The sequence below is a fragment of the Mustelus asterias genome, unplaced genomic scaffold, assembly GCF_964213995.1.
Source record: "Mustelus asterias unplaced genomic scaffold, sMusAst1.hap1.1 HAP1_SCAFFOLD_122, whole genome shotgun sequence".
In the NCBI taxonomy this organism is placed as follows: Eukaryota; Metazoa; Chordata; class Chondrichthyes; order Carcharhiniformes; family Triakidae; genus Mustelus; species Mustelus asterias.
Genome location: NW_027590160.1, coordinates 38,627 through 58,429, shown reverse-complemented (window position 1 = coordinate 58,429; position 19,803 = coordinate 38,627). Strand labels below are relative to the sequence as shown.

Genomic DNA, 19,803 nt, shown 5'->3' with positions numbered 1-19,803 from the left:
CCTGGAAACTGAATGAATCTTGTTCCAAACTGGGTTCAATATCAGACATTTCAGGGAGTCAGGAATCATTCGCCCCTGAACCTACACTGGTAAAACCCCAGGCAGTTCCTCAGTAAGGATTTTTCTGGTTCCTCACCATATATTAGTCAGGATACTGAAACCCAGCTTTTTTACAGTCCACTCCTGGAGGTCCCACTCCCTGAGCCGACAACATTCAGCAGTGTCAGTGCTGAAGTTTCACAGTGGGAGTGATTCCCAGAGTAACTGTCAATCAGATCACCATTGATGTCCAGGTTTGTGTATTTTTAGTTATCCTGATGTCTAACACACACACATCAATAAAACAGGGAATTCCTGCAAACAAACTGCAGCTTCTTCTCTATCTGGAAATCCAATGTTTGTTGAATAATTGTCCCAGTGGTTAACAGGCTCCTGTGAACTCATCCAACTCGTATTTTAATACTGACTTTAACAAATATATTTTAAATAGGTTTATTTTAAATGAGTTAAAACCAGCCTTAAAATGGTATGTATAACAACCATGGTACTTTTCAGACTGGAAACTTTAACCTGCTGTTTCACTTTCATTTAGGAGCAGATCCCAGTTTTACACCAATCTCTGATTCATGTGTCCAGCATTCACCGTCAGTCTAAAAGCAGAAGTTGCTGCAAAATCTCAGTACGTCTGACAGAATCTGTAAAGACAGGAACAATTAATGTTTCCAGTTGAATGTGACTCTTCTTCAGTGTCAAAACATTAGCTCTGTTTCTCTCTCCAGAGATGCTGTCAGACCTGCTGAGTTTTTACAGCACTTCTTGTTTTTATTTACGAGTTCAGGACTCAGACAAGACAATCCACAATACAAATCTTACAACTGGGCCAGGGTTTATTAACATCAGCAGAAACAGACACCAATGAAAATGGTTGGGACCTCGATGAGATTAACAGCAAAATTCAGTCCTTGCAATCACTCGTGAACATGATGGTGTTTCAGCAGGTGAGGTGACCGAGTGAATCCCTTCCCACACACGGAGCAGGTGAATGGCCTGTCCCCAGTGTGAATTCGCTGGTGCTTTACCAGGTTGGATGATTGACTGAATCCCTTGCCACAATCAGAGGTGGTGAATGGTCTCTCCCTGGTGTGAACTCGCTGGTGCCTCCGCAGGCTGGATGAATCAATAAATCCCTTCCCACAACTGGAGCAAGTGAATGGCCTTTCTCCAGTGTGACTAGGCTGGTGTTTTAGCAGGTTGAATGACTGAGTAAATCCCTTCCCACACTCGGAGCAGATAAATGGCCTCTCCCCATTATGAATTCTCTGGTGTTTCAGCAGGTCGGATGAATCAGTGAATCCCTTCCCACAATCAGAGCATCCTCCCCATTGACCAACTGTGAGAATGAACAAAATGCTGTCCTGGATGTAACTGAGAGCAGAAACAATAACAGCAGAATCCAACCCCTGGAATCACTCGTGAACTCGTTGGTGTCTCAGCAGCTGGGATGAAAGACTGAATCCCTTCCCACACTGAGAGCAGGTGAATGGCCTCTCCCCAGTATGAACTCGCTGGTGTATCCGCAGGCTGGATAATCGAGTGAATCCCTTCTCACACTGAGAGCAGGTGAACGGCCTCTCCCCAGTGTGAATTCGCTGGTGTCTCAGCAGGTGGGATGACTGAGTGAATCCCTCCCCACACTGAGAGCAGGTGAATGGCCTCTCCCCAGTGTGAACTTCATGGTGTCTCTGCAGCTGGGATGACCGAGTGAATTCCTTCCCACACTGAGAGCAGGTGAATGGCCTCTCCCCAGTGTGAACTCGCTGGTGTCTCTGCAGCTGGTTTGACCAAGTGAATCCCTTCCCACACTGAGAGCAGGTGAATGGCCTCTCCCCAGTGTGAACCCGCTGGTGTATCCGCAGGCTGGATGAATCATAGAATCCCTTCCCACACTGAGAGCAGGTGAACGGCCTCTTCCCACTGTGAACTCGCTGGTGTCTCAGCAGGCTGGATGGATTACAGAATCCCTTCTCACACTGAGAGCAGGTGAATGGCCTCTCCCCAGTGTGAACCCGCTGGTGTATCCGCAGGCTGGATGGATCACAGAATCCCTTCCCACACTGAGAGCAGGTGAACGGCCTCTCCCCAGTGTGAACTCGCTGGTGTGACTGCAGGATGGATAACCGAGTGAATCCCTTCCCACACTGAGAGCAGGTGAATGGCCTCTCCCCAGTGTGAACTCGCTGGTGTTTCTGCAGGGTGGATAACCGAGTGAATCCCTTCCCACACTGAGAGCAGGTGAACGGTCTCTCCCCAGTGTGAACTTGCTGGTGTGACTGCAGGATGGATAACCGAGTGAATCCCTTCCCACACTGAGAGCAGGTGAATGGCCTCTCCCCAATGTGGTTGCGCCGATGAGCTTCCAGCTCATTTGGGTATCTGTATCTCTTCGCACAGTCCGCACATTTCCATGGTTTCTCCATGGTGCAGGTGTCCTTGCCTCTCCCTTGGGTGGACAATCAGTTGAAGCCTTGTCCACACACAGAACACGGGTACAGTCTCTCCCCGCTGTGAATGGTGTGATAGTTATTCAGGCTGTGTAACTGGTTAAAGCTCTTTAGTCAGTGCACTGGAAGACTCTCACTCCAGTGTGGCCGTGTGTTGGTGTTTTTCCAGTCACACTGATGTTTGAAATCTTTTCAAATCAACAGACTGGACAACCATTTCTCCTTCTAGATTCAAAGGCCGATGATATTCAGCTCCCATGGAATATGACTCTGTCAGATCTGACGTGACGTTTGAGATTTCGGCCTGTGATTCCTCTTTCAATATCCTGTAAAACAAGTTTACAAAAGTCATCAGTATCAGTACAGGATAGAAATTCAGAACAGACAATTCTAGTTTCTATCGAACATTCTTTCCTATTTCAGTCCCAAGAAGCTGTAAATCGCCATCCCACACACTCTCCCTCCATTCTCACTCTGCTGTATCTAATATTCACCCTCCCAATTCTCCTGAAGGTGCTGATTGACAGATCCATGCTCACTGCTTCTTGTCCTGGACACAGAGACCATAACAAATAGGAGCTGCAGTCGGCCATTTGGCCCATCGAGCCTTTTAAACTATTCAATGAGATAATTCGTTCATCTACCTCAGCATCATTCTCCCCACACTAAACCCATATCCCTTGATATCCTCAATATCTAGAAACCAATCAATCGCTCTCTTGCAAGTAGTTGATGACTGAGGTTTCACTGTCCTCAGGGATTGAGAATTCCAAAGCTTTACCACATCCTTGAGTGAAGAAATCCCCCCACATCTTAGCTTTTGCTCCATCTTCTTGTCTGTTCCCCATAACCCTTGACACCCTTGTCATCAAAGATCTGTCTAACTGGAATATATTCAATGATCTTCAGCCTCCACTGGTCCCTGTAGAAGAGAAATCCAAAAGACTAACAGCCCTCTGAGGGAAGAGACGTCTGGAAATATATATATATACAGGGGGATCTTCATCAGTTGATCGGTTAAGGAAGTGAGCCGATGATTGGCAAATGGATTTCAGTACAAATAATACAGAGCACAGAGGCACAACCTCAGGCTAAAGGGACGATCCTTTAAAACAGAGATAAGGAGGAATTTCTTCAGCCAGAGAGTGGGGAATTTGTGGAACTCTTTGCCGCAGAAGGCTGTGGAGGCCGGGTCATTGACTGTCTTTAAGACAGAGATAGATAGGTTCTTGATTAATAAGGGGATCAGGGGTGATGGCAAAAAGGCAGGAGAATGGGGATGAGAAAAATATCTGCCATGATTGAATGGCGGAGCAGACTCAATGGGCCAAGTGGCCTAATTCTGCTCCTATGTCTTATGGTCTTAAGTGTGAGTGTTGCATTTTGGAAAGTCAAACCAGGGTAGGACTTATACAGTGAATGGTAAGGCCCTGGGGAGTGTTGAGGAACAGAGGAACCCAGGAGTACAAGTATATTGTTCGTTGAAAGTGATGTCACAGGTAGACAGAGTGGTGAAGAAGGCATTTAGCACACTGGCCTTCATCAGTCAGGGCACTGAGTATAGGAGTTGGGACATTATGTTATAGTTGTATGAGTCGTTGGTGAGGCTGCACTTGGAGTATTGCGGACAGTTTTTGTAACCCTGTTATAGGAAAAACATTGATAAACTGTAAAGAGTGCAAAGAAGATTTATGAGGATGTTGCCGGGACTAATGGGTCTGAATGATCATGAGAGGTTGGACAGGCTCGGGTTTATTCCTTCGAATGTAGGAGAATGTGGGGTGACTATATTGAGGTGTATTAAATAATGAGGGGCATAGATAGGATGAACCCACATTGTCTTTTTGCCAGGGTCGGGGAATTGAAAACTAGAGGACATAGATTTAATATGAGAGGGGAAAGATTAAAAGGGACCTGAGGGGCAAATTCTTCATGCAGAGGGTGATGTGTACATGGATTGAGCTGCCAGAGAAAGTGGTTGAATGTTCAAACAGCAGGTTTAAACATTTAAAAAGCATTTGGATAAGTACATATCTCTCTAATCCTTTCCAATTCATGAGCCAAACACGGGCATTTGGGACTAGCTGGGAGGGCACCATGGTTGGCATGGATCAGTTGGGCCTAAGGGCCTGTTTCCGTGCTGTATTGCTCTATGACTCTATGTGCTGGCTGCATCAGCATCTACTGCCCATAACTCATTGCCCTTGAACTGAGTGGCTTGCATTGCTGGGGGATGTGGTAGATTTCCTTCTTTAAAGGAAATTATTAAATCAGATGGATTTTTACAACAATTGTCATCAATGGACTTCCAATTCTAGATTTTTACTGAATTCAAATTTCAACATCTGCCACTGTGGGATTCGAACCCAGGGTTCACAGTGCATTGCCCTGGATCCCTGTATTACTAATCCAATAACACTATCACTGCACCATTGCCTGCCCATCCATGGTAAAGGAGTCACAGTAGCCCGAGATCCATGGAATCAGAGCATGCTCTAAATTTAACTTAATGCTCAGTAGCACTCACCCCAAAACCATTTCACTGTTTTCAACATTTTAAATCCGCTGGAGTCTACATCTGCAAAGATCTCAGAGAGATTGGTGTCCGGGAAAAATGTTGCAATCTTCAAATCTTGTCCCTGTAAATGAGGAAAGTTATAGGTGTAATTCAAGGTTAGAAATTCAAGACAGACAAACATTTCTTTTGGTCTGAGTTTGCTGTGTGTAAATCTTTCCCTTCTAATCCCCTGTAAAAGGAGTTTCCAAAATCCATCAGCATCTGTCCAGAACAGAAATTCCAAACATTCACTCCTCCTTTAACCTGGCACAGAATTACTTCAGCTGGGACAAAATTGCAGTGGAGGCAGTTCAGGGAAGATCCAGTTGGTTGATTCCTGAAATGAGGGGTTTTATCTTTCAGGTTGAGCAGCTTGGGCCTGTACTCTTTGGAGTTTAGAAGACTGAGAAGTAATCCTATTGAAATATCTGGGAATTTAAGGGCGGCATGGTGGCTAGCACTGCTGCCTCACAGCGCCAGGGTCCCAGGTTCAATTCCGGCCTTGGGTCACTGTCTGTGTGGAGTTTGCACATTTTCTGTGCACTGTCTGTGTGGGTTTCCTCCAGGTGCTCTGGTTTCCTCCCACAGTCCAAAGACTGTGGTTCGGTGGATTGGCTATGCTAAATTGACCCTCGTGTCAAATGCATGGGGTTGTGGGGATGGGGCTTGGGTGGGATTGTGGTCGGCACAGACTCGATGGGCCAAATGGCCTGCTTCTGCACTGTAGGGATTCTGTGATTCATATGATATAAGGTGCTTGACAAGGTAGATGCTGAGAGGATGTTTCCTCAGGTGTGGGAATCAAGTAAAAATAAAGGATCTCAAATTTAAGATGAAGATGAAGAGAGATCTTTTCTCTCAGCGGGTTGTTGATCTTTGGAACTCTGTCTTCACCAGTGAGGATTGGAGGCAGGTCATTGAATATATTCAAAGCTGAGGTTTTGATCCACAAGAGAGTTAAGGGTATGGACGGGCTGGGGGTAGCAAAGTAGACATGATCTTATTGAATGATGCAGCAGGCTCGATGGGCCGAATGACGGGCTCCTGTTTCGAATTCTTATTCCGATGTTCTTGGATAGCTGCGCATGCGCCCTGCTACCTATTGTCCCTCTGAAGATAGAGGTTCTGAACCAGCCCCCGAAACCACGCCCATTGTGACCCGTCACAGACAGCAGCGCATGTGCCCTCCTTCCCCGCTGAAACAAGATGGCGGCCGATAACCGGGGCCTGTTCCCGAGATAAAAGCCTGGGAGCTGTAAACCCGGGACCTGCAGGGTCTGATTCGGGCCGTGCAGCCTACAGCGGATGTTTGTGAAGCCTCCGCTCGCTCCCTCCCTACCCCAACTCCCGGCTCCACTTCTCCCGCAGCCCAGCCGACTCACCCGCTGAAAAAAGCGTCTCCCGCATTCAGGACTCTGAGCAGTGACACTGCGCATGCCCCAGATACAGCACTGCGCCTGCGCAATAGGCTCCTGTGGAATGACTATAGAACATAGAACATTACAGCGCAGTACAGGCCCTTCGGCCCTCAATGTTGCACCGACCTGTGAAACGAATCTAAACCCATCCAACCTACACTATTCCAATCTCATCCATATGTTTATCCAATGACCCTTTAAATGCCCTTCATGTTGACGAGTCCACTACTGTTGCAGGCAGGGCATTCCACACCCTTACTACTCTCTGAGTAAAGAACCTACCTCTGACATCTGATCTATATCTATCACCCCTCAATTTAAAGCTATGCCCCCTCGTGCTAGCCATCATCATCCGAGGAAAAAGGCTTACACTGTCCAACTTATCTAATCCTCTGATCATCTTGAATGCCTCTATTAAGTCACCTCTTAAACTTCTTCTCTCCAACGAAAAAAGCCTCAAGTCACTCAGCCTTTCCTCATAAGACCTTCCCACCATACCAGGCAACATCCTGGTAAATCTCCTCTGCACCCTTTCCAATGCTTCCACATCCTTCCTATAATGCGGCGACCAGAACTGTACGCAATAGTCCAAGTGCGGCCGCACCAGAGTTTTGTACAGCTGCAACATGACAGCATGGCTCCGAAACTCAATCCCTCTTCTAATAAAAGCTAACACACTGTACGCCTTCTTAGCAACCCTATCAATCTGGGTGCCAACTTTCAGGGATCTATGCACATGGACATCGAGATCTCTCTGCTCATCCACACTACCAAGTATCTTACCATTAGCCCAGTACTCTGTATTCCTGTTACTCCTTCCAAAGTGAATCACCTCACACTTTTCCACATCAAACTCCATTTGCCACCTCTCAGCCCAGCACTGCAGCTTATCTATGTCCCTCTGTAACCTGCAACATCCTTCCACACTGTCCTCAACTCCACCGACTTTAGTGTCATCCGCAAATTTACTAACCCATCCTTCTACGCCCTCATCCAGACCATTTATAAAAATGACAAACAAAAGTGGCCCCAAAACAGATCCTTGCGGTACACTAGTAACTGAACTCCAGGATGAACATTTCCCATCAACCACCACCCTCTGTCTTCTTACAGCTCGCCAATTTCTGATCCAAATCTCAAAATCACCCTCAATCCCATGCCTCTGTATTTTCTGCAATAGCCTAAAGTGGGGAACTTTATCAAATGCTTTACTTAAATCCATAAACACCACATCAACTGCTTTACCCTCATCCACCTCTTTGGTCACCTTCCCAAAGAACTCAATAAGGTTTGTGAAGCACGACCTTCCCTTCACAAAACCGTGCTGACTATCCCTAATCAAATTATTAATTTCGAGATGATTATAAATCCTATCTCTTCTAATCCTTTCCAAAACTTTGCCCACAACAGAAGTAAGGCTCACCAGTCTATAATTACCAGGGTTGTCTCTACTCCCCTTCTTGAACAAGGGGACAACATTTGCTATTCTCCAGTCTTCTGGCACTATTCCTGTAGACAATGACATAAAAATCAAAGCCAAAGGCTCTGCAATCTCCTCCCTAGCTTCCCAGCGAATGCTAGGATAAATCCCATCCGGCCCAGGGGACTTATCTATTTTCACACTTTCCAGAATTGCTAACACCTCCTCCTTATGAACCTCAATCCCGTCTAGTCCAATAGCCTGTATCTCAGTATTCTCTTCGACAACATTGTCTTTTTCCTGTGTGAATACTGACGAAAAATATTCATTTAGCGCCTCTCCTATCTCTTCAGACTCCACGCACAACTTCCCACTACTGTCCTTGACTGGCCCTAATCTTACCCTAGTCATTCTTTTATTCCTGACATACCTGTAGAAAGCGTTAGGATTTTCCTTGATCCTACCTGCCAAAGACTTCTCATGTCCCCTCCTGGCTCTTCTTCGCTCTCTCTTCAGCTCCTTCCTGGCGAACTTGTAACTCTCAAGCGCCCTTACTGAGCCTTCACGTCTCATCTTTACATAAGTCTCCTTCTTCCTCTTCACAAGAGATTCAACTTCTTTAGTAAACCACGGTTCCCCCGCTCGACCACTACCTCCTTGCCTGACAGGTACATACTTATCAAGGACACGCAGTAGCTGTTCATTGAACAAGCTCCACATTTCAATTGTGCCCATCCCCTACAGATTTCTTCCCCATCCTGTGCATCCTAAATCTCGCCTAATCGCATCATAATTTCCTTTCCCCCAGCTATAATACTTGCCCTGCGGTGTATACCTATCCCTTTCCATTGCTAAAGTAAACGTAACCGAATTGTGGTCACTATCACCAAAGTGTTCACCTACCTCCAAATCTAACACCTGGCCTGGTTCATTACCCAGTACCAAATCCAATGTGGCCTCGCCTCTTGTTGGTCTATCTACATACTGTGTCAGCAAACCCTCCTGCACACATTGGACAAAAACTGACCCATCTAAAGTACTCGAACTATAGCATTTCCAGTCAATATTTGTAAAGTTAAAGTCCCCCATAACAACTGCCCTGTTACTTTCGCTCCTATCCAGAATCATCTTTGCAATCTTTTCCTCTACATCTCTGGAACTTTTCGGAGACCTATAGAAAACTCCCATCAGGGTGACCTCTCCTTTCCTGTTTCTAACCTCAGCCCATACTACCTCAGTAGACGAGTCCTCATTAACATCCTTTCTGCCACCGTAATACTGTCCTTGACTAACAATGCCGCACCTCCTCCTCTTTTACCACCTTCCCTGATCTTACTGAAACATCTAAACCCCGGAACCTGCAACAACCATTCCTGTCCCTGCTCTATCCATGTCCCCGAAATGGCCACAACATCGAAGTCCCAGGTACCAGCCCATGCTGCAAGTTCACCCACGTTATTCCGGATGCTCCTGGCATTGAAGTAGACACACTTCAAAGCACCTTCCTGCCTGCCGGTACACTCCTGCGACCTTGAAATCTTATTCATCACCTCACCACTCACATCCTCCTGTACACTGGAGCAGAAATCCAGGTTCCCACCCCCCTGCCGAATTAGTTTAAACCCTCCCGAAGAGCATTAGCAAATTTCCCCCCCAGGATATTAGTACCCCTCTGGTCCAGGTGAAGACCATCCCGTTTGTAGAGGTCCCACCTACCCCAGAATGAGCGCCAATTATCCAGGTATCTAAATCCTTCCCTCCTGCACCATTCCTGTAGCCACGTGTTCAACTGCTCTCTCTCCCTATTCCTCTCCTCACTAGCACGTGGCACGGGTAACAAACCAGAGATAACAACTCTATTTGTTCTCGCTCTAAGCTTCCACCCTAACTCCCTGAATTTCTGCCTTATATCCCCATCTCTTTTCCTACCTATGTCATTGGTGCCTGTGTGGACCACAACTTGGGGCTGGTCCCCTTCCCCCTTAAGGATCTTGAAAACACGATCCGAGACATCAAAGACCCTGGTACCTGGGAGGCAACACACCAGCCGCGAGTCCCTCTCGCTCTCACAGAATCTCCGATCTGTCCCCCTAACTATGCAGTTCCCAATGACTAATGCTCTACTCCTCCCCCCCTTTCCCTTCTGAGCAACAGGGACAGACTCTGTGCCAGAGATCTGTACCCCATGGCTTACCCCTGGTAAGTCGCCCTCCCCAACAGTATCCAAAACGGTATACTTGTTATACAGAGGAACGGCCACAGGGGATCGCTGCACTGTCTGCTTCTTACCCTTTCTAACAGTCACCCAAGTATCCTCATTCCTAGGAGTATGAACCTCCCTGTAGCTTTTATCTATAACTGTCTCTGCCTCCCGAATGATCCTGAGTTCATCCAGTTCCAACTCCAGATCCCTAACATGGTCTTCAAGGAGCTGGAATTGGGTGCACTTCCTGCAGGTGTACTCAGCTGGGACACTAATGGTGTCCCTCACCTCACACATCCCACAGGAGGAACATTGCACTGCCTGCACTGACATCCCTGCTAACTTCCCGAACTAATAAACGAAAGAGAAAAGAAGAAAAAGAAAAAGAAAGCTCACCTGCTCTCACACCGAGTCTTTTTTTTTAGGTTAGAGGAGGAGGGAGGGTGGGAGACTCTATACACGTGTAGAGTCTCGGGTTACCTCCCCGTTCAAATTTAGTGGGCAAAAAAAAAAAACGTCCCAGGTCTCCCTACGGCTGACTTCCAGTTTCCTGTTTCTCAGGAAAAAAACAACTCCGAAAAAAGTAAGTAAAAATAAATTCAGCTTATCTTATCTTCCAGTTCTGCCCTCCAAAAATCACTCCCCTCTCTGCCCGCTTCACCGGAAGAATAGGGCACGTTCACAACCGCAGGAGCACCTGGGAATTAACAGCGCCATTGTCAATCAAAGACATAATAGAAAATTATCTTGTGCAATTGAGATCAATTAATTTTTTAAAATACATTCCTCTGAATTTGTGCACTGCCATTCTCCATTTCTAAAATTGATTTAAACCAGTGCTCTCCTGTGGGAACACCCTGAGTTTTTAAAACATTTCTCACTGGTTTCCCCCCTCCCCCCGCTCTCCTGAAGGTGCTCATACTGATTGGGTAAATCCCCCAGAAACTGGTTTATTTCACTTTCTTTCTCCTGAGACTGAATATTCTGTTTTATGCAATGATACATCACAGATGGAAACCATTTGGCTCACGTTTCCATGCTGTAAACCTCTGTGACTTTATCCTGCCCAGCCGGGCTCTCTTTAAGATCGATCCAATTAATTCCACAGCCCTGCTGGCAGAGTCAGAACAATGTATATTTACTGCAGCAATGCAGGAGGTAAATAGAGAATTTTTTTAGTTGTATATTTCTCAGACACACTCACCCCTGGAAAGATCAATCGGCCGGTGTACCAAGCAAATATTAAGGTTCCACTTAAAATTAAAACAGAAGGTGCAGAAAAAAAGCAGCAGTTACCAGGGCCGAGTTTATGGCCAAAATGATGGTGCTGAGCTGCCTTTAGAAAATAACCAGCAATCCAACAAGTCACTCACAATATTGAATCAAACAAAATTGATCAAAGATTCAGATAAAGTATTCTGTTTTCCAACATGATGCTGTGATATTTTGTGATGGTTTCAATGTTCTCAAAACTACTTGGTGTAGTCCTGGTTTATTTTATACTCACTCCCACCCATCGCTGTCCATGAAGCACATTACCCCCACTCTGATTCTCCATCCCATCAGAGACAACTCAGTCACTGACTGGAAATTAGGGCTTTTAATGAGAGCTCTGACAACTGAGAATGCACCGTAGGCAGAATCAACCCGAGCTCACAAACCCCAGACAGTGAACATTATTCCCCCCCAGACCCGAATATAAAACAGTGAACATTATCCCCCCCAGACCCGAATATAAAACAGTGAACATTATGCCCCCCAGACCCGAATATAAAACAGTGAACATTCTCCCCCGCAAACCCGAATATAAAACAGTGAACATTATCCCCCCCAGACCCGAATATAAAACAGTGAACATTATCCCCCCCAGACCTGAATATAAAACAGTGAACATTATCCCCCCGAGACCCAAATATAAAACAGTGAACATTATCCCCCCCAGACCTGAATATAAAACAGTGAACATTCTCCCCCCAGACCTGAATATAAAACAGTGAACATTATCCCCCCCCAGACCCGAATATAAAAGTGAACATTATCCCCCCCCCAGACCCGAATATAAAACAGTGAACATTATCCCCCCCCAGACCCGAATATAAAAGTGAACATTATCCCCCCCCCAGACCCGAATATAAAACAGTGAACATTATCCCCCCCAGACCCGAATATAAAACAGTGAATCTTATCCCCCCAGACCCGAATATAAAACAGCGAACATTATCCCCCAGACCCGAATATAAAACAGTGAACATTATCCCCCAGACCTGAATATAAAACAGTGAACATTATCCCCCCCCAGACCCGAATATAAAACAGTGAACATTATCCCCCCCAGACCCGAATATAAAACAGTGAACATTATCCCCCAGACCCGAATATAAAACAGTGAACATTATCCCCCAGACCCGAATATAAAACAGTGAACATTATCCCCCCCAGACCCGAATATAAAACAGTGAACATTATCCCCCAGACCCAAATATAAAACAGTGAACATTATCCCCCCCAGACCCGAATATAAAACAGTGAACATTATCCCCCCCCCCGACCCGAATATAAAACAGTGAACATTATCCCCCAGACCCAAATATAAAACAGTGAACATTATCCCCCAGACCCGAATATAAAACAGTGAACATTCTCCCCCCCGGTCCCGAATATAAAACAGTGAACATTATCCCCCCCAGACCCGAATATAAAACAGTGAACATTATCCCCCCCAGACCCGAATATAAAACAGTGAACATTATCCCCCCCCAGACCCAAATATAAAACAGAAAACATTATCCCCCAGACCCGAATATAAAACAGTGAAGATTATCCCCCCCAGACCCGAATATAAAACAGTGAACATTATCCCCCCAGACCCGAATATAAAACAGCGAACATTATCCCCCAGACCCGAATATAAAACAGTGAACATTATCCCCCAGACCCGAATATAAAACAGTGAACATTATCCCCCCCCAGACCCGAATATAAAACAGTGAACATTATCCCCCCCAGACCCGAATATAAAACAGTGAACATTCTCCCCCCAGACCTGAATATAAAACAGTGAACATTATCCCCCCCCAGACCCGAATATAAAAGTGAACATTATCCCACCCCCAGACCCGAATATAAAACAGTGAACATTATCCCCCAGACCCAAATATAAAACAGTGAACATTATCCCCCCCAGACCCGAATATAAAACAGTGAACATTATCCCCCCAGACCCGAATATAAAACAGTGAACATTATCCCCCCCCAGACCCGAATATAAAACAGTGAACATTATCCCCCCAGACCCGAATATAAAACAGTGAACATTATCCCCCAGACCTGAATATAAAACAGTGAACATTATCCCCCCCAGACCCGAATATAAAACAGTGAACATTATCCCCCCCCAGACCCAAATATAAAACAGTGAACATTATCCCCCCCCAGACCCAAATATAAAACAGTGAACATTATCCCCCCCCAGACCCAAATATAAAACAGTGAACATTATCCCCCAGACCCGAATATAAAACAGTGAACATTATCCCCCAGACCCAAATATAAAACAGTGAACATTATCCCCCAGACCCGAATATAAAACAGTGAACATTCTCCCCCCCAGACCCGAATATAAAACAGTGAACATTATCCCCCCCAGACCCGAATATAAAACAGTGAACATTATCCCCCCCAGACCCAAATATAAAACAGTAAACATTATCCCCCAGACCCGAATATAAAACAGTGAAGATTATTGACCCAGACCCGAATATAAAACAGTGAACATTATCCCCCCCAGACCCGAATATAAAACAGTGAAGATTATTGACCCAGACCTGAAGAGAAAAGAGTGAACATTATCCCCCAGACCCGAATATAAAACAGTGAACATTATCCCCCAGACCCGAATATAAAACAGTGAAGATTATTGACCCAGACCCGAATATAAAACAGTGAACATTATCCCCCCCCCCCAGACCCGAATATAAAACAGTGAACATTATCCCCCCCCAGACCCGAATATAAAACAGTGAACATTATCCCCCAGACCCAAATATAAAACAGTGAACATTATCCCCAAGACCCGAGTATAAAACAGTGAACATTATCCCCCCCAGACCCGAATATAAAACAGTGAACATTATCCACCCCAGACCCGAATATGAAACAGTGAACATTATCCCCCAGACCCGAATATAAAACAGTGAACATTATCCCCCCCCAGATTTGAATATAAAATGGTGAACATTATCCCCCAGACCCGAATATAAAACAGTGAACATTATCCCCCCCAGACCTGAATATAAAACAGTGAACATTATCCCCCCCCAGACCCGAATATAAAAGTGAACATTATCCCACCCCCAGACCCGAATATAAAACAGTGAACATTATCCCCCAGACCCAAATATAAAACAGTGAACATTATCCCCCCCCAGACCCGAATATAAAACAGTGAACATTATCCCCCCAGACCCGAATATAAAACAGTGAACATTATCCCCCCCCAGACCCGAATATAAAACAGTGAACATTATCCCCCAGACCCGAATATAAAACAGTGAACATTATCCCCCCAGACCCGAATATAAAACAGTGAACATTATCCCCCCCAGACCCGAATATAAAACAGTGAACATTATCCCCCCCAGACCCGAATATAAAACAGTGAACATTATCCCCCAGACCCAAATATAAAACAGTGAACATTATCCCCCAGACCCGAATATAAAACAGTGAACATTATCCCCCAGACCCAAATATAAAACAGTGAACATTATCCCCCAGACCCGAATATAAAACAGTGAACTTTCTCCCCCCCAGACCCGAATATAAAACAGTGAACATTATCCCCCCCAGACCCGAATATAAAACAGTGAACATTATCCCCCCCAGACCCAAATATAAAACAGTAAACATTATCCCCCAGACCCGAATATAAAACAGTGAAGATTATTGACCCAGACCCGAATATAAAACAGTGAACATTATCCCCCCCAGACCCGAATATAAAACAGTGAAGATTATTGACCCAGACCTGAAGAGAAAAGAGTGAACATTATCCCCCAGACCCGAATATAAAACAGTGAACATTATCCCCCAGACCCGAATATAAAACAGTGAAGATTATTGACCCAGACCCGAATATAAAACAGTGAACATTATCCCCCCCCCCAGACCCGAATATAAAACAGTGAACATTATCCCCCCCCAGACCCGAATATAAAACAGTGAACATTATCCCCCAGACCCAAATATAAAACAGTGAACATTATCCCCAAGACCCGAGTATAAAACAGTGAACATTATCCCCCCCCAGACCCGAATATAAAACAGTGAACATTATCCACCCCAGACCCGAATATGAAACAGTGAACATTATCCCCCAGACCCGAATATAAAACAGTGAACATTATCCCCCCCCAGATTTGAATATAAAATGGTGAACATTATCCCCCAGACCCGAATATAAAACAGTGAACATTATCCCCCCCAGATTTGAATATAAAATGGTGAACATTACAGTGCCGGCTAGCCCAGTAAATGGCTGACAGAATAAAACAGCATGTTCCTCGATTTGTTCATAATGGGTCGTGATTTTCTTTTCAGCAGCCCACACTCACAAAACCAAAAATACAATGTTTACTGTGATTACAGATTGGGCAGCACTTGCTGAACAATCCTGAGTGTGCTAATAGCTACACTCAATCAATTGAAGATAATCAGTCGAGTTCATAATACGGCTCAGTTATATTTGCGAGAAGTGACATACATATATATGCAGCGATCCTTTCCCTGCAAACAAAAGCCTTGCACCTTTTTTGAATTTCCCAGAAGCTTGAGAAACCTACAGTCTCCTATTGGTTTCTCCATGGCAAAGCTTCAAGTCAATGAGAGTCCACCAATTAGCACCCTTTTCTCCTGTAGTATAAATTGCAATCATTTAAAATTTGGCATTCTTCCGTTTGTCCTGATGAGTGCATGCTGAAAAGATTCAGCAACATGTCTCTCTTGTCAGCAATATTCAAGTTCAGTACCAACAAGTATCTGTGCATTGTTTTATGTTCCTTGATAATTAAATGTGATCGTGGAAGTGTCACTGTGAAGAATGTGTAAGTCAGTAAGAATTGTCAGCATTTTCTCATTGGAAATCTTAATCAGTGGAATCTTTCAGACACTGAATTGTAGTTTGTACCAAATGTCAATTTCAGACTGAAGGAAAATGTATTATAAACAAGTTCCTGAATAAAACAAAAAAAAAAATCACAGATAGTACGTTTAAAAGGGGACACAACAGCCCTGAAAATCAGTGACATCTCAGAATATTAAAGCAGAATTCCAGTTGTAGGGATTGTTAATGTCAGCAGAAACAAACCAATATTGTCAGAATATCAATCCTGAATGTGATTAACAGCAGCAGTAACTGCAAAATCTAACTCCTGCTGACAATTGTGAACTTGCAGAGGTGTCAGCAAGTGGGATGACCGAGTGTATCCCTTCCCACACACAGAGCAGGTGAATGGCCTCTCCCCAGTGTGGGTGAGCTCGTGTAAATGCAGGCTGCCCGACTGAGTGAATCCCTTCCCACACATGGAGCAAGTGAATGGTCTCTCCCCAGTGTGTGTGTGTTGATGTGCAGTGAGGATTGATAACTGCCTGAAACTCTTTCCACAGTATGTGCAAATAAATGGCTTCTCCTCAGTGTGAATTCACTGATGTGACAGGAGGCCGGATGAATTGGTGAATTCCCTCCCACACGTGGAACAGGTGAACGACCTTTCCCCAGTGTGAACTTGCTTGTGTGCACTGAGGTTGGATGAAGACCTGAACCTCTTTCCACAGGAAAGCTGAACGGTCTCTCCTCTGTGTGAACTCGCTGGTGTGACAGCAGGTTAGATGACAGAGTGAATTTCTACCACACACAGAATAGGTGAATGTCTTCTCCCCTGTATGAATTCGCTGGTGTGACCAAAGACCGGATGGCCCAGCAATTCCTTCCCACACAAGGAGCAGGTGAACGATCTCTCCCCAGTGTGAACTCGCTGATGTACACCGAGGTTGGATGAATATGAGAACCCCTTTCCACAGGTGGAGCAGCTGTACGGCCTCTCCTCAGTGTGAATTTGCTGGTGTAAGAGCAGGTGGGATGAGGTAGTGAATCCTTTCCCACACACGGAGCAGGTGAATGGCCTCTCTCCAGTGTGACTGTGTCTATGGTTTTCCAGCAAGTATGGATAATTGAATTCTTTACCACAATCCTCACATTTCCACGGTGCAGGTGACCTTGTGTCTCTCCAGGTTGGATGATCAGTTGAAGCCTTATCCACACACGGACCACGTTTATGGTTTCTTCTCACTGTGAATGGTGTGATTTTTTTCAGGCTGTGTAACCGGTTAAAGCTCTTTTCAGTCAGTTCACTGGAACACTCTCACTCGGGGGTGTGTGTCTCGGGTCTTTTTCTGCCACATTGAATTTTTAAAATTTTCTTCCACTGACAAAACAGGCAATGATTTCTCCCTCCACTGTAAAAAGCAATCATACTGAGGTCATGATGAATCAAATGGTTCTGTAGACCTTGACCTGAAGTTTAGTTTGAGTTTCCTGTCTGTGAATCCTCCTCTTCTAGTTCCCTGCAAAAAGAGCTTAAAAAACTAATTCATAACAGACAATTCGAGTTTCCATGGAACACTTCTTCATCTCATTTATCTTGAGCTGTAATCTCCATCCCACACACTCTCTCTTGTCCCTGGTCTAAATCAAACTCCTTGCCCCATCTCCACCATTTCATGTCTCCACTCTGAGACCAGCTCCCTCTGCCTTGTCACTCTGGCTGGATTCAGTTCTCCAGATCATGTGCAGATTGACTGTACAACCAAGGAGTCAATTATTTTCTTTTAAGGTCAGGGGACATGAAGTTCCACCGACTCTGTTGTTACCACAATGGCCACACGTCCCCTGCTCACCACTGAAACAACACGGTGACCGTTAACACGGACCTGTTCCGAGGAAAGGCTCCATTTTATTTGTGCCACAGCACCAGGGGAATTACCTCCTGCACAGGCACAAAGGTATCATCAGTCACAGGAAGTAATGGCAGCTGGTGTCTCAAACCTCATTTTAACATTTGCTCCCAGACATTCTAAATTACATTTGAAATACAAACTGACTTCTGGCATTATGGAGTAAATTAAAACATAATCATTTTCAGAATGACCATTCCCGAGAATCAATTCCCAAATCAGTAATATTAAAATTCTCATCAGAAATACATTGGAAAAACGGCTATTTTAATGGACATTTTCACAAACGCTATAAAAATGATTCTTCAAAACAAATTAATATTTTCTTCGACAGATGAATAATAATATTTTAATAAAACAACCACCCAATGAGGATCCTGACTCAGGATTTCTGAGCTTCATTGACCACTAACTGAACCAGCCGGGAATTGTCTCCACAAAACTTCCCCAACTCTCTCCCGGGAAAAAGCTGCAAACCCGGGAGCTGCAGCTTTTTACTGGGGGTGTTGGGGCCTCCAGCGGGTGTTTGTGAATCCTCCCCGCCCACCTCCCAGGGTTTCCTTCCTTCCCAGAGATCAGAGTCCTCATTGATTTGAGGCCAAAGTGTAACCTCTTATTTATTGTCCCCCTCCCCCATCCTCTGATGTGAACCATCCTCCAGTGGCTGAGCCAGGATGGGGCCGTTAACCTGGGCCTGTTCCCGGGAGGGAGGGAGGGAGAAGCCGCGCAGCTGCAAACCAGGGAGCTGACAATGATTCTGAAGGGTTTGCGGATCCACAAAGTGTTTCCAAATCCTCCCAGCCACCGCCTAACGCTGACTCCGCTTCTCCGGGACAAGGACAGCAATGACACTGCGCATGCTCCACATCACAATGCCCGGGAGCTGATTGACGGCAGCTCCGGACCAATAGGAGGAGGGGGCGGGGCTGGAGGACCGAGCACAAGCGGCTGGTCCTCCAACCAATCAGACTGAATCGGGGCGGAGGGGGCTGAGCATGGAGCTCCCTCTGTCTGCGCGTGCGCTCGGCCGCACACTGTCAAGATGGCGGTCGTTCACCCGGGCCTGAATCGGGGGAAAAGCCCGAACAACCTTTCAACGGTTCAAATATCGAATCCGAGCTTCCTATTGGGGGCTTGCGGCCTCCACGGGACTTTTATGAAGCCTCGAAGTCCGCCCACCCACCGGCTCCATCACTCATTCCTGATTTACCCGGTGTTATCGCCCGGACTGAATATTTCCGCAACCGCCTCAATCCCCAGTGATCGGCACTGCGCATGCTCCAGATCACCACAGCGCAACTGGCCCTTAGCCCCGCCCCTCATTCACTCCGATTGGTTGGAGGACCAGCCGCTCTCGCTCGGTCCTCCAGCCCCGCCCCCTCATTCATTCTGAATGTTTTGCCTTCTCCCAAAACCCAAGGCCATCTTTCCCAGAACTCCATATTTGAATTCTTCAATCAGGTTTCTGCCTTGCCACATTACTGAAACAGCTCTTATCAAAGTCCGCACTGACATCCTATGTGACTGCAACAAAAATGAACTTTCCCTTTTTATCCTCGACCTATTTGCAGCCTTTGGCAAGGTCGCCCACATCATTCTGCTCCATCCCTCTCCACTGTCGTCCAGCTGGGTGGGGCTACTCTCTTCTGGTTCTACATGGGCGGCACGGTGGCACAGTGGTTAGCACTGCCGTC

At 45.7% G+C, this 19,803-nt stretch overlaps 1 protein-coding gene across 5 annotated transcripts; it reads right to left on the bottom strand.

Moving 5' to 3' along the window:
* Positions 1–871: 871 nt before the first annotated feature.
* On the bottom strand, positions 872–19,401 carry LOC144484643 (uncharacterized). 5 transcript variants are annotated; one of them, XM_078203111.1, is made up of 4 exons: positions 19,320–19,401; positions 10,496–10,796; positions 5,029–5,140; positions 1,466–2,827 (listed from the first exon to the last, which is right to left on the bottom strand). In XM_078203111.1, exon 4 carries the CDS (start codon positions 2,475–2,477, stop codon positions 1,467–1,469), a length of 1,011 nt encoding a protein of 336 aa, XP_078059237.1. In that variant the 5' UTR covers positions 2,478–2,827; positions 5,029–5,140; positions 10,496–10,796; positions 19,320–19,401; the 3' UTR covers position 1,466. The 5 variants fall into 5 exon arrangements, with proteins under 5 accessions (XP_078059235.1, XP_078059237.1, XP_078059238.1 ...); XM_078203109.1 differs by lacking the exon at positions 10,496–10,796 and having other exon boundaries at positions 872–2,827; positions 19,320–19,391; XM_078203112.1 differs by lacking the exon at positions 10,496–10,796 and having other exon boundaries at positions 19,293–19,380.
* Between the last annotated feature and the right edge of the window lie 402 nt (positions 19,402–19,803).